Source organism: Rhipicephalus microplus, chromosome 3 (assembly GCF_043290135.1).
Source record: "Rhipicephalus microplus isolate Deutch F79 chromosome 3, USDA_Rmic, whole genome shotgun sequence".
Lineage (NCBI taxonomy): Eukaryota > Metazoa > Arthropoda > Arachnida > Ixodida > Ixodidae > Rhipicephalus > Rhipicephalus microplus.
Genome location: NC_134702.1, coordinates 202,061,103 through 202,077,161, shown reverse-complemented (window position 1 = coordinate 202,077,161; position 16,059 = coordinate 202,061,103). Strand labels below are relative to the sequence as shown.

Genomic DNA, 16,059 nt, shown 5'->3' with positions numbered 1-16,059 from the left:
TTGCCAGCTGCCTCTAGCAGTCCCCTCAACGTCTTCCGTAGAGGAAGTTTGCGGCCCTCTGAAACCATGGTCGATCTTGCAGGACGCGGCAACAGTGACTGAACCACTAGAACACAACGTTGCTAGTCCGCATGTGGCAGAGCAGACCACACATGTCATGCCTGCTATGGAGTGCCGCGGTTGCAGACCTTGCAGACCTGCGTACCAACCCTTGCAGGCTGACAACCGAAAGTCGTCAGCGTGCAACGAGCACAAGTGGGCCGTCTGATCCTCTGGCAAAGCCCACACTGACTGGGCTCCACAACCATCATCCAGAGCCTTTGACGCTGGACGGTAACCACCAGACGTGTGTCCACGATGCAGGCTTGTTGGTGACAAAAGCGATGTCGCCCATTCCTACTGCATGTCTACCACCTGTGACAGGGCGCAGAAGAAATCATCGCATTCGAAGTAAAACAGGGCGACTCTTTTTCAGGCATCCTGCTATGCAGCGGCGCGTTGCAGCCATGCCCTTCAAGGCGGCACAAGCACCAACCAAGTCCGCCCAATGCGATGGACAACCACTTGCCCTGCACGTGACTACCCAAAGTGCACAGGTCGTCGTTATTCAGGCACGGGGTTTTCGCGTCTGTCAACTCGACCACCCGTGCTGGCATGCCAGCCGTAGAGATACGCTAAGGTTGGCGTTCTATTGATGGCGACGTCCGCACCAGCACGACCAACCCGCTGTTGACAGCCTGGTCGGCGCCATGTTCGCTGTCAGAAATATCGCCACGGTTGTTACACTTCTGCACTTGGTCGTCATGCCTGTGCTTCGATAACTCGCACCGTTTCACAGACATCACCAGCACGGTCTCTGCAGCGCCTTACCACGGCTCTGTCTGCAGCCACCTTTGACAGCAGCAAGCGTTCCCGACACAGGGTGTTCTCTCGAGCGATCTCACTGGGCCATCATTGTGCTTGCTTGCCTGTGACCACAAGGTCTTGGAGTCTTCTTCGGCCCCTGAACTTCTCTTAGTGTCGCCCGCCAGAGACTCACTGGTTGCAGATAGTCCCTTCATGTTGAGAGCCTGGACTGCTCACGGACCCTTTTGCTTCTCGACCGGCACACTTTTGTATATACACTCTCATTGTTTTCATTCCAAGTTAATTTCTCCGGGGGGAGAGTAATCTTTAGCGTCATCATCATTGCCATTCATCATCATCATCATTTCCTAGCCAGCGCGCCGCACATGTCGCGCAGCTCATGCATAACTAGAGCTGCGTGAGAACAGAACGAGTTCATGCGCCTGGCTTGTCCGACGCTAGAAGCTACCACGGCTCTGCTTTCAGCCTAAGAATAAAGTGGTGAGATGTTTTCACGACGTCGTCTCACATCTCTCTCTACTCTTGCCAATACAATGGTGTACATATGTGAGCAGAAACATAAGAAACGAGGATAAACGTTACCAAGAACTCGTGTGTACAGTCCGCAATGATTATGTTCAACTGAACACTTGGGATGTTCATATATGTAATGTTGCATTCAAGTATTGAAGTATTGAGACCAATGGACTCCGGAGGTGCAGTTAAAATGTGCCAACACTAGGGCTTCTGTTTTGCAAACCTGGATTCTGTGAGGTCGATCTGAGATTATTGGTTCTGGTTTAACAGCGCCAGCAAGGAGAAAGACCAGACGTGTTGCATTTCTTGGCATTGACGTTTGCTTTGTAATATTTGATAAATCGGCACCAAGTGACACCCTGTTCCAGTAAAGATAAAGATGGCAAAGAAGACGTCATTGAAGTTTGCAGCATTGTTTTTTGCTTTCCATTCTAAGTTAGTAGGCATCGAATATCTGTAGGGCCATAAATGGAACTTGCTGGTTGCATGATAATAAGTTATGTTTGTAGGGATGACTACTATTGGTGTGCATGGTTCATTGTATTCACGTGCATGCCTAAGCCATGTGACTGTAGGTCAGTCATGAGATTGTTTTGTATTTAGTTCTACTGGTTGTCTAATCAGTTTTACTAATTGCCGTTGTGCTTGCTTGTATGTCCAAAAAAAGTCTACTATGTGTTAAGGAATGGCGAGGGGTTGAAGGGCAGGCAGATCTTAAAAAAAAAAAAAGTAGGCGGGTTTCTAATTTAATGGAGCAACAAATAATTTGGACGTTTGTGGAAGCTTTGTTTTTTCAGTCAGTCATGTTTATTCTCTAAGTTCATGAAGTATATCATGGCCTGCTAAGAACAACTGTTGCCAGTGTTTGAACCTGGGCTTATACCTAGAGCAGCAGGCGAATCCCTGCTGCTGGAGTTTTTCAGCCAGGGGTGTACCCAAAAAAAGATTTTTTTTGGAGGGGGAGAGGGGGAGGCAGGCAAATGGTCATTTTACGCTATGTATGCCATGGCAATAAAAAGATTTCAGGGGGGCTCAGACTGTGGCCCGGTGTGCCACCCCTTGGCTACTCCACTGTTTTCGGCTCGTGTATATTGTTTCGACACATCAAAAGTGAGTTATAAACTGCTTTGTGCTGTCACTGTAAAAATGTCCTTCGGGTGCGTGGTATGGTTCTGCTTGACATATCATGTGGGTTGACAAGTGCGAGAGTTTTTCTTCCCTCATTATTAAGGCATTGAGAGTTTAACTCTATCACTGTCACTGACATTTTGATATGTTTTCACATTTTCTGCCTTGCAGTGTCACTGACGTATTGGTACGTTCTCATTTGTGTGTTTGAAAATTCGTGCCCAAGTGCAAAGTCAGCATAATTTGGCATAAATCTACTGGCTGTTACATCTGTCAAATCTTTTTTTAGAGGCATGTATTTTTGACCCCCGCTGTTTTTTTATGTATGTGTATTAAAGGGTACGGACCGACTGTGCCCACGCTTCACTGCCACAGGGCATGGTCACTCCACATGCGCCACTCTCTGTGGCTGAGCGATCATTTGGAGCCTAGAATGAGCCTCTTCGACTGTGGCGCCAATGCTCTTTAACACCAATATCTCACGTGATCGGGGCTCTTCTTGGTGCCGTTTGACATATCTTTGAAAATGAGGTCTGAGTGCTTGCAAACCTGCAAGGTCATTTTTCTTGAAAGATATAAGAGCATAAGATAAAATCATCAAGAGATTGCCTGGAAGAGTTGGTGGTGTGAGGTCAAGACACCCGCCTACATAATTCATGCCTCTAATTAATAACTATTACAACAGTGTATGAATGATTCTGCATTAGAGTACAGGTGTGTCGATGTGAGTATAAATGTGAATCCAGGTAAGGCTGATAGTAATGCTAATAAAAGATGACTAGATGGTGCTATCTAGTCATCTTCTATGATGACTAGATAGGCACCGTAGGTCGGCCAAATGAAGTGTAACTCACTCAGACTCACTTAAAAAATATACTTGCGCTTTGGACTCACTCGGACTCAGACTCTCGAAAATGTCGCTCACCCGGACTCGCTCATGCTCATAGCTTGATCCAAGTCTGAGCCAGTCCGAGTGAATCGACTCATGAGTGAGTGAGTTCACCGACCTATGGTCAGAGGAACCTCCTCGAACAGCTGTTGTCAGCCTGGTGATCGCAGGCAATGGGGCCAGCTTGTGTTGACTAAAGGAAGGGCACATTGGTAGTGGACAGTGCTAAAAATACTTTGTGAACGACTTCTCAGCATTGATGCATATTTGCTCTGCATGTATTTGTGTGTGTGTGTGATGCTGATGTATAGCTGGTTTGAATAAATCAAAAGTCAAGAAAGAGGATGCAGACAAAACAGGAAAGAGTACAAGCCCCTGTGTGTTTACCTTGTCCTCTTTATCATGAACCGCCCTGCCCAGTAACTGCTCTCAGTAAGGTGTTTGGCCCTCGTGTTAAGCCTGGCATGTTGGAATCATCCCCAGAGATCTCTCCTTTCTCCTTCCTCTCCTGCAGAATTTCATTTGGAACGTGTGGCCGCTTCACGGCAGCAGAGCTGGTCTCCTTCTCCCTCTCTGTGGCCATTGTGTGTGTCTGGGTGCTCACGGGACACTGGTTACTCATGGACGGTAAGTCGTCAGAATACACCCTCCCTCTTCTTTTCTTTCACTAATCAGCAGTGTCATTGAAAAACAGCTTCTCTGTACGAAGCATTTTGCAATTACACTGAGCAGTTTAGCGCATTCGTAAAAGAGCAGCCGAGGCCTTCAAGGATGGTAGATCAGGCGAACCAGTCGGATGGGCAGCTGTGTCGTGTCTTGCGTACACCCCGTGAGCAAAACTATACGCACCATAGAAGTGCGAGCCGAAAAAAATCTTGTCGCAAGTTGTCTGCTATCAAGAGCACTGCTCCAACTCAATTCGTCAGAGAAATGCTCCAGAAAGGAGGCGGTTTGCCACTAAACAGCACAGGCTGCTCTGGTATATGGATGGCAGTGGTCTGTATACTTATGCTCACAGGTGTACATATCAGCAAATGGCCGCAGAGAGCGCAGAGGAGAAGTGAGGAGACTGTGCCCAGGCTCCTTGCTTCTCTGGCACCAACTGAAACTATGGAAAACCATCTTAGTCAACAATATGTCTCAAGTACATAAGTGGGCATTGTGAGTGCCAGGCAGAAAAATGAAAGTGAAATCCATGAGCGTGTCATTTTTGGCTCATCATCTCGCAACTACAAATCTGGTCATTGCAGAATACGACAAAATAGTCGGGTGGTGTTTCCCAAACAGGCCCCTCACCAGATTTGGCCACTGCAAACAAACAAGCGGGCCATGTCTATCACCCAACAACGATTGTACCAGTGAATCACGAAACGATTGCTTGGCAAAAAAAAAAAAAGAGATCAACCCATAAAATGGAAAGTTTCAAGGTTTTCTTTTGTGAAGGCTCTGTGCACACAGATCTGCGTGCTCCTTGAAAACTCCGTCAGCGATCTGAATTTTCACATGAGTGTGGCCACACCAGCTGTGGAATGTCACTGACTGTGGTGCGGGATGCCACAGGATCCTGTGTGGAGCATGCAGAACCACCGCTGTGAGAGCTCTCAGAAGCAAAATAGAAAAAGAAGACAAAAAATGGAACAAGAAAATAAAAAAACAGCCAGGGCTCATCACATTACTACAAGATCCCTCCCTCGCTTCACGTAGTGGAGAGCATGCTGCACTTGTTAACTCTAGGCAAAAAGAACATTGTTTTAGTAGTGAAGCTCACCTCCTGGAGGCATGCTTAGAAACAGTTAGGTTACTGCCATAATGCCCACTAATCAATTGATTTGAAGATCCATCCTGAACCATACTCACAAGATGACATTTTGCAAGTTCTAGTGATTCACCAAAATGTTCTGGGCGGGTCTGGTGTGGGGCCCTTTATTATTGTCTGTTGCGCATATGCTCTAGTTATACTATTTTTCTTCTTTGCTTTAGATTAGGTTAGAATTTTGTCATAACTCCTTTTCTCTTAACGGTTTCTGTAGCATGCATAAAAGCAGTCGTTGCACGCAAGTTATTGTAAAAGAAGTTGCTGTGTTAGCTTTCAGTATCTTCATGCTAAAGTTCCAAGAATGCTAACAAAGTCAACATTTCTTTTTATGCATTGCAGTTGTGTGTCACCACTTAAGAACCTTGTCATTATGTTTTAATGTAACAGCTGTAAGGGAAACTTACATGTCCTGAGCTTACAATAGCCCATTCTGAAAATTACGACAGTGTGATGCGAGCAATATTGTATAATGACCTCGGAGAGCTCGAAGAACATCAAATTTCAATTCCTCTCTTGTGTTCAGTTTTCAGTAACTGAACACAATAAGAATAAGACATAATAGAAATATGTAAAGAAACTGGCGCTTGTGTGCACACTTTTCTGTATGTACGCTAGCGTACATTAATGCTTCTAAAAGGGCTGTATATTTGCTTAGTCTGCATTGTAAAAATTGCACAAGTAGTGTAGGTCAGTTTCGAGGAAATATAAATAGTTTGTTTATTTATTTATTTATTTATTTATTTATTTATTGTACCCTCAGGGCCAGAGGCATTACAGAGGGGAGTGGTACAGAACAAAGGCATAACATGAGGTAGCATGGTTACAAAAAAACGTTGTGTACATAAAAGGGAAAAGGAAAGACAAAACAAATTAGTATTATCGCAACAATGTGGTCACACAAACACAGATTAAACATCAGATATTTCTGCATATACAATATTGGCTAAGGCAGCACGGAACAGTCGGTTATTGGTGATACCCGCAATTTCATAATAATAATACACAGCATAATTAATACACAGCAATTAGTTGCTGTGTATTACTCAGTATAATTGTTAACTCTAGTTCATAGTGTAGCTGTTTTCATCCTGCGTAACATTATGGTATGCGAGAGCAATAAATAAAGCAAGAAATTTCAATTTATAAAGTTGTTACGACTTGAGGTGGCAGTGTCTGCATAAAGCTGCATCTTGACCGAGATGGAAGTTGATTATTGCAACATTGCTTTGTAGGTACGTAGCAGAGGTGACCAGATTTTAGCGTCAGTTTGTCGTCGTACTGCAGAGGTGAACATCATCAGCAACGACAGTTATTTCCTCGAGCTTATCTTTAAAGGGCCACTCATCAGGCCCCATACCGAACTTTAGACAGTGGAAGTTGTTGGGTGTCCGATGAGGAATGTTTTGCCACAAAAATTTTTCGGATCGGTTTATTACGAGCGGAGAAAACAGGTTTTTTGAAGCGGCGCGAAACGAGGGTGAGAAGAGGTGATCTCGAAACCCTTGCCGCTCCTCCGCGCAGCCATCGCAAGCCAAATCTCTTCCCCACACTCTCCGGCATACGACCAAGAGGTGACGTGCCCATGACGTGCCCGAACAAGCCCAGTCCCAGTGCACGCGAGTGGCGTTGCTTTGTTGACCAGCATTGTTTTGTGGTCTTCTGCCTGTTTCTGTGGGATTGTTTGGAAACGCTGGCTTAGACACGGTAGAGTAGATGAGTACAATGAGTGAGCGAACGCGTAGGAGCGTTCCACGGCGGTCGTCTGCTCAATGCGCTGACCGCAGAGACACGAACGCATGCGGAACGCTGGCACATTAGTCCGGCGTCTCGTAGCATTTCACGGGAAAAAATGTAAGAAAAACGCGCACAAGTTTTTATTGCGTTGAATTATTTATTTCAAGTTTTATTCATCTCTTAAACCAACAAATACATAAACTACGCATGTTGTGTTAAATCATTTTTGCCATGTCACGTGATATACTGTTGACAACGTCAGAGCAGAGTCGTCTATGTAGAGGGCCAACGTCACTGCATTGCCATGTACGTAGCGCCATTCCTACGCCTACGTCATGCCCTCATTCTCTACGTGTGCGCCGGCAGAGGGGAGGGAGAGCAGCTTTCATCTTGAAATCTTACCCATTTCCGCGGCGCGTAGCGTTGTAAATTTTGGCAGACGTAATCATGAACGCCTCGTCTACGCATTGCGCTTGTCAGCTCAAAATTGTCAAACCTGGTGAGTGGCCCTTTAAACGCTATCAAGATAATATGTATAGAGAGGCTATGATTCTTCTAAGAAAATGAAAGCATTTGCTTAGTGGTCACACTAACTTGAACTGCTGACTGCACAAAATACAAGGCCACAGAAAAAATATTATTGAGAACTAACAGACAGTAAAGCCAAGGAAAGTATAGTGGATGATATTAGTAGCAGTTGTAATGCAAATATAGAGAAAGAAAATTGGACGAAAAGATAGCTCGCCGGTAGGGCATCAGGACTCATTATTCAAAGGTCGCAGGTTTTGTCCCTGCGGGCGGCAAGTTATCCTTTCATCTACTTTTCTTTTTCCACATTTAGATTCCAAGTACTGCTGATAAATCCCCCATATTTTCCTTGGCATCATTGTCTGTTGGCTCTCATTAATATTATGTCTAACAAAGAAAGCGAGCCCATAAATTTACACTTGAAATCCATAGAATAGATGCACAAGAACACTCACTGAGCATTTCCCAGTGTGTGTAAATGCAATTCCCTAAGCTCTGTGCATTCATTGAACTATTATACATCCAATTTATCGTTATAAGCAAGTTTTAGATAGAGTAAACATGTTGGTTTCTTGTAGTCTTACAAAGAAATATTCTTTACTGTCGCTCGTTCTTGCTCGGTTTTCATCATTAGTAAGTACCAGAAAAATCTTAGTGGGGCACTGCCAACGTGTTCATATTAGTTCTTCACATCTTTTGCTACCTCTTTTAACTGACGTCTCTGCCTGCTTCTTTCTGTTTTTACAGGGCAACGGTAAGCTAAACCAGTCGTTTTTGTACCTTCGGGCATTTTTTGCTGTGCATGCCGGACAAGTGTGGAATGTGGCGCCTGCCTACTTTTGTGACGGGAGTGGATTCTCGTGCCTGCACAACTTAGAGTCATGAAGCTTTTGCGGTACATTAGCTCGACACTTTTCAACCGCACAAGATTGTCTAATTAGTTTGTCGGCAGCCTAGTGCATGGTGCAAGATATGTACTCTTTCGGTGAGGTCACTCGCGAGACGCGATTGACCAGATAAAGTAACAACGCCGAGCACCACTTGGACTGCTGATGGCAGCGGATACCTGTCAGCAAAATGATGCAACTTCAAGACAAGAATGCATTTCCATAGCAATTGGCGCTATGGAACACGGTTATGACACGCCAGCGACCAATGGTATAAATGCATTCTGCGTCTTTCGGGGGCGAAAAGCGGGGCATGCGGTGGACGCTGCTGTTGCCTCCAACCATGTCAGTTGTTATAGCAACGGTGCAGAAAGCATTTTTTGTTTTTGAGTTGCATCTTCCTGCCGGTAAATACCTGCTGCCTAGAGTTACTGTATATGCTACCTTTAGGTAGCAGAATTGTGCCGCTGTTTTTCATGCACCACTAGCTCCGCCTGCGGGAGTTCAGCGTCTCTATTCGCTGAGCGCCAACACAACACAGACGTCAATGATGCTTCGCAGATTCCAGTGAGATCAAGCATTGTTGGCATCAGCTGTTGTTATTCTCGTCGCGATTCTTCTGTACTGTAGCCATGTAGCCTGTTGGTTGTAAGAAAAGAGGTAGAAAGTGCATTCTGTGTTGCGTTGTGCTACGTACAGCCCATGTGATTAGACGCAGGAGCAGTGGTTGTTGCTGTTGAAAGATCAGTGTTCAGTGAGGAAGGAAAGAACGCTTGGCTGCTTTTTATCTATCTATAGCACTGCAAAACTTGTTCGATTTGTATTACCCACAGATGCAGTGAATACATTATACATGCAGAGTTGGTCAGTGTGTGTCGGCTGCATACGTCCACAATGCCCCGCCGCGGTGGTCTAGTGGCTAAGGTACTCGGCTGCTGACCCGCAGGGCGCGGGTTCGAATCCCGGCTGCGGCGGCTGCATTTCCGATGGAGGCGGAAATGTTGTAGGCCCGCGTGCTCAGATTTGGGTGCACGTTAAAGAACCCCAGGTGGTCTAAATTTCCGGAGCCCTCCACTACGGCGTCTCTCATAATCATATAGTGGTTTTGGGACGTTAAACCCCACATATCAATGCATACGTCCACATTGGTCTCACGGGTAAAACACTGAAAATAAAGGGAGAAAAAGTTAAACTAGAATTATTCGAATCGGCAAGGTGTTGAAGCTAGCGCAGGGATTTAATGCAGCTTTAAACCTTAAGCGAAAGGAGTGTTGGACGCGACAGGGCTTGAACAATGACGCAGATCAGCTGTCATAAGCCCCAATTGTAATACAAGCGTAACACGAGAGCCGTGAATAACATGGGCATCGCACGGCCACTCTCCATCGCTACCCAGCTCAATTCAGTTGAAGACGAGAAAATTATAGCTAGCTTCCTCGCACAGCTAACAAATGAGTCCAATGCGATGAAGAAAATCTGTCCCTAACTGCCTCGATCACGATCAAAAGTGCAAAAATTATTTGATATCTGTAAATGGGAAAAACAGTAGAAAAGAAGATGAAGCTAATGTGTGACCAACTATAAATATATACCTCATAGTTTCGACGAGCTGACGCACTTTGTTTGCTGACTGGAGCAACCGAGTTTTGCTCATACATTTATAAAATATAGAAAGAAACCGGCGCTAGTACTCTGAAGCGCGAGTGCTGCTCCTGCGCTGGTGTTGAGTGGCTTTTTCTCAAGACATTTGAGCCCAAGATGGCGTACTTTGGCGAAACTCTTCTACCTAAAGATAGCATATACAGTAACTCTACTGCTGCTGTCAGCGAACCCCCCGACGCGGTGGTCTAGTGGCTAAGGTACTCTGCTGCTGACCCGCAGGTCGTGGGTTCAAATCCCGGCTGTGGCGGCTACATTTCCGATGGAGGCGGAAATGTCGTAGGCCCGTGTGCTCAGATTTGGGTGCACGTTAAAGAACCCCAGGTGGTCAAAATTTCCGGAGCCCTCCACTACGGCGTCTCTCATAATCATATGGTGGTTTTGGGACGTTAAACCCCACAAATCAAATCTGTCAGCGAACCAACGGAAGCAAGTCCTTGTTACTTTATCTGGTGTATTGTTCCTTGCGTGCAAGCCAAGAAGAGTCCTCCACCTAAATTGTTTACGTCTTACATCTCAAGCGCAGCTGAAAGGCGTACATCTGAAGGGCAAGGGCGTGAAGAAAGTGTAGAGTGGGAGAGTGTGCTGTGGCCTGTTGACTTCAAGCATGACTTTTAGTACGACATAATTTGGAACAGTAGTGTGGGCTTTTCTTATCTTCTATTCAGGAAAATTCTTTCTCTACTTGATAGCCTGAGCAAATGAAACTGGTTATGTCCTTTCATTTGTTCACCATGACAATACATGGTTTTGTAACCGCGTCCCCTTTGTTATCTTACGCGAATACACTGCGGTGAGGGTTTGTATTTTGAATAACTTTTCACAAGAATTACACCAGACTATGTCGCTGAAGCACATTGATATACTAATTGAATGGCCTTTTTATGAATGACTTCATGAAAACTGAATTGCTTTAAAAGTCTTTCTTCTCTTTTATGTTTGATCAAGTTATTAGAACAGATTTTCAGGAAGTTTTGGAAGGTTGGCAGTTAGCTGGTGGGGAGCATGCCTGGAGTGTTTCTTGAATGTTGACGTTCCTTAAAGTGTAAATACATGGGCCTAGTAGTTTCAGGTACATGAACGGTGGGCAGGAATTTTTGAGAATGATAAAAGTTGGTTAATGCATATATAATAGGTATTGTCTTGCCGTGAATGCTAGCTTACTCACATTCTTGAAAAGATCTAATGTAAAATCTAATCTAATGTAAAAATCTAATCTAATGTAAAATCAAATGAACTGGAGGCAGTAGTTACACTTAAGTAATTTCTGTCTACCGATATTCTGCTGCTACACACAGAGGAAATGAAAACCAGCATTTAGTTTAGAGTAACAGACGGAATGCCATCGTAGAGGAAATTTGTCAATGGCAACGGATGAACATGGCTTGCAATATGATGAGGAGTACTGCAGGCATTAGATGAAACAGGGGAATGACAGATTGCTGGGCAAATAATAAAAATGTTTATCATATTTAGGACATGAATACAATGAAAGCAACGATGTGGTATATTGGGAACAGTGTCAGGAACTACAAGTTGCTTACAGAGTCTTCTTGATCGACCAGCTTGGTTTGTTCATGTTGAGGACATGCTTACAGATCAAATGATAAAATTGGTATGATTAGACAAAAGTAAGGAATAATGTTATAGAAAATATTAGGGGTGTGCAAACATCAAAATTTTCGAATACGAATACATAGCTTGGAATACGAATCGAATATCGAATAATGAAGAGGCACAAGTTTTTTCCACCAGTAATCTCTAACTCAATCATATATTTATGTTGGAAGCAGTACAGTTGTTATTATATTCAGTTATACCAAAAAAAAAAATGTCACCATCTGTGCTTTTCAAAAAGTATAAGACTGTAATAGTTGAGCTTGTGACTGTGATGTCTTGGGTTCAATCCACATGTTAAACAAACCTTTTGTACCTGCCATGATGACTAGTGGGCATGAGGCCAGCCACTAGTTTGATTGTGCAACAGTTAACACCTGTGTACTTAAGTCTAAGCAATTATCAAAGCAGCCTAGGTGGTCACAGTTCATCCAGGTTCCCACACTATCAATCTTGGTTCGGAAGACGCCGCTTTTATACTTTTCTTTAATTTTCTCCCCTGTTCTTACGGGTCAAACCATTAAGGGAAATAAGAGTACTTGGAGCGTTTTCTAACTACACCTGCAGCAATACTCGTTATCTTGCTTGCTTCGGTTGCCTTTCTCGAAGACTGCACGCTCGCCATTTTTCGATCAAGAATGTTGCGTTACGCTCATAGCAGCGCAATCGTGACCAAGGTGTACCAGGTGCTCAGTCATAATGCGAAGTAAGCATGCGAGATAGATGATTACTGATGTGTGATAAAAAGACATCCCAAATACGCCTTTTTGTTAACGAGCCACAACTCCCAGCGGCGAGGGCACTATTTTGTCGCATCGCAACCTCCTTCGGCACACTGGCCGCCGATGGCAGTAAACTGACGTTGGCAAAAGAGCGAGATCCAAACATCGGTGCAACAGAGGGTTGATTGCAGGAGAGGTTGCCACGCGAGCGCAATGCACGTAAGACGGATTTTCAAAGGCGCTGTTGGGAACCCAATGAAACTACGCCTTAATGCGGCCATTACTTTCCGTGCACCACCGTTAGCAATGGAGAACTATTTGTGATGATGCCATTGTAACGGTACCAAAAGTGCATGGCCTTTTCTATGTTTGCCATTGCGCGGAAAAGCAGTTCAGCTCATTTGCGTGGCCCTATTCGCTACCATGAAATCATTCCGGCACTATAAAGAGAGTATACATGCTGAAGTAGTGGCACAGCTGACAGACGACTCGTCAGGCTTCGACATGTGCACGTACGTTTGTATGGCGATTCATTAGCGAAAAATGGCGTGGCTATACATGAAAGGCATTACCATCGTACGTCAAGCTGAGTGCGCCCATAGCTAGTTGCATGCAGTGCATCGCCTACTAAGCTCACTCCGTTAGTGCCGCGCCCTGTATGCATTTGCCCTTGCGTAGACATATTTTTATTGCGATAGCAATTATATGGACAGTCTCGTCTGGTTTTCGCCGTTTCCGCCACCATCGCCATCATGCAACATCATGCAACATATACATATCTATATACCATATGAAAACTTGAGAAATAAAATAAAGCCACCCGCGCTCGGCACCAGCTTGTCACGATGCGCCAACGCGCGCTTATCTCTCGCGCGCACTTTGCCCCGCAAATAAGGGCGGGGAAAGGGGGTTAGGGGCTTGTGCGCCCTCGCGCACTTATCCTTCGGTGGCCAGAATCATGTGCCTTGGCCTTTCGCCAGAACAATTGCGTTAGTTGCCTCGGCCACTTTGTGGGCCACATCGAGTGGTACACTTCGATCGCAGGGCAGGCCCCGTTTGCATAGGTATGAAAGCTGTTTTGTCGAGCTAATGCCGCAGTGGCGAGTTGCCTTCGTTTCCACGAGCGATAGGCACTTGCAGTTCTATGCTCAAGGGTGCGGCAGCAGACGGTGCGCGCTAAACTGCTAAGCGAAACGTACTGGCGTGCAGGCAGTGCATGATTTAGATTGATTGAGATGTTTATAATTGGTAGGTTTGTCGCGATGATGGTCTGCCGCATTCATCTATAGCCATCATCACGCTCCCTTGAATTTCCATACAGGCATCACCGCACGCGCTCTGAAGTTGTAGTAATCACTGCATGCTCTACTGAGGCTCTCATCGCAAATGCGCAAGATCATAAGTTCTTCACAGTGACATATGCGAACGAACATTCGGGAACATAGAGTATTCGAGAAATATTTGAGTTAGTTTGAATATTCGAAATTTTAGAATTTGTGGTTATGAATCGAATACGAATATTACAAATGCAATATTCGTTGAATATTCAAAACTTTCGAATGTTCACACACCCCTAGAAAAGATACTCTTGCTAGCTCTATCTCTCTTATTCTATAGCATTCTTCTTTTCATGGATATGAAAATGTTGTGTTTCCGCTAGGTATAAGTGGCTGTAAATTTAGTGCCATTTTTGAATGGTATTAGTACTGTACCAAAATGTTGCATCTCAGTAGAACAGGAAAATGCGCATGCTGCCTTACCGCCTGGGTGATGGTCTATGTGGCTGTGTAAACTGTTTTTGCATTTCTTCCAAAGATACTTTTGCTATGTAAAATTCCGCTTTTGGACGTTACTGTTACCACTCTTGTTATGTTTATAATGAACAATAACTGCTCTTATTTTTCCGCAGTGCTTCGCAAATCAAGGCAACGTAACTGGAGCGCAGAAAAAGTTTTAAGGAAATAATGCGAGTTAACCGCAACATGAGCCGATACCACTATGAGCAGGAGCTCCATGCATTTCGGACTCGCCAAAGCTTATGCATGGCTTTTTAAAAATTCGAAGGCTTACTGAACTGTGGTAGCAGCAGAACACCTACAGTCGACTCCAATTAATTCAAACTCAAAGGGACCTCTGAATTTTGTTTTAATTATAAAAAAGTTTGAATTATCAGAAGTTCTCAGATAACTCTGAGTGAGGTTACACCACACATGAGGCATTGATTTAATCACATTTGAAATTTTTTAAGTATTTTTAAACCTTAACTGCTTGCAATGAACAGAAAGCATAAGTGTAAGGTCCACAAGTTTATTGGCCATTTACTGCTGATCAGACTAAAGAAATTGTGAATTTCCAACTGCTTTCTTGATTTAAGTATGTGCCTTCAGCACAAAGCTCTTTATACCAGTTGAGAAGCATCACGGTTTATCATGCGTGCACTTCGTTTCAAACATTCGTTTACTAGCAAAGGCTTTTTGCTTGAAGGCCTGAGGTGCTTATTTTTCATTTTTAGACTGCTAGGATTACATAAGCACACAAATTTTTAAATAGTAGTGGGAAAGCAGCAAATATTTCCTGGTATGGAACTGCAAAAAGTATGAATTAACCAAATGATGGCATTAGAATTAAGAGGTTTTTAAACACATCGAAAGTATAGAAGGCCCACCGAAAAATTGAATTTTGCTTGAATTAACTGAAAGTATGAATTATCAGAGTTTGAATTATCGCGAGTCGACTGTAGTAATTATTTTGCCTCTGAAGCTGCAAGGTGGGTTTGTGCATTTGTACCTGGGAGATCTGCTTTAGCATATTTTCGAAGCCTTAGACTTTTGCTTAGCGTCAGTAGCTGTAAAACCTACTATGTTCTTTTTTTTATTTTACCTGTTTAACTAGTAGTGCATTTTGAAAGTAGAGAGATGAAGCAGGTGCTATGTAGCAGTTGATGAAGGGTACAGCAATGATCTGTAACTGCCTTTAGCTTCTTCGTTTTAAAGCTACTTGAATGAGAATGATGACCACCTAAAGCAAATGGGGACAGAGGGACCGGGTTTAAACTTTGAGGTAAAAAAGAAAGACGCTGTAAATGTGGCAAGGGTGGGGGAGGGCATTTTCACAAATGTTTCCTATACATAAATACAAGCAAAAGCTGTAGGAAGGCCTAAATATGTTCAAACATTTGAACCGGAGGTGACGTAAGCAGAGATAAAGTGACACAGGATGCTTCAACATGCGCCATCTAGATTTCACGACGTGTTTCAGTAAGATGCCCTACTGGATTCGAGAGGGAAGTTTGTTAAGACTATAAAAGTAAGGAACAACTTTGGGAGGATGGCGAAAGGCAGGGTGATGTTGAAATGACCCATCGTTATACGAAGTCATAGTATCTGAAACTTGACTGGAACGCTACTTCATAAACAGAATGAACATCATACAAATGATATTTGGAAGATATATGAAGATGCAGATTCGATAAAAGGTGTATGGCTGGACAGGTTGGGTTTCTTGCATTGTGAAAAATGAGTAAGTATAAAACAGTCCAAAAACATGTAGACAAGGCCTGTGCCCTGTGTCATCCTGTGTCTTTAAAATTTTTTCCCTTTGTCCTTGTGATTTTGCGCTGCTTATTTTTATAATACACATTCACTAACCTTATCTGACAGCGCTTGCTTTCAATATAAACTGTCCGTGATTTTCTGT

General features: G+C 44.0%; 1 protein-coding gene across 1 annotated transcript in view; it reads left to right on the top strand.

Annotated features, from left to right (window-relative positions):
- The window catches only part of LOC142804098 (signal peptide peptidase-like 3), a 98,394-nt gene that overhangs the window by 64,442 nt on the left and 17,893 nt on the right, over positions 1–16,059 (top strand). The window contains exon 6 of the mRNA XM_075890671.1: positions 3,915–4,027. Within this exon, the coding sequence (XP_075746786.1) occupies positions 3,915–4,027 (113 nt within the window). The remainder of the gene's footprint in view (positions 1–3,914; positions 4,028–16,059) is intronic.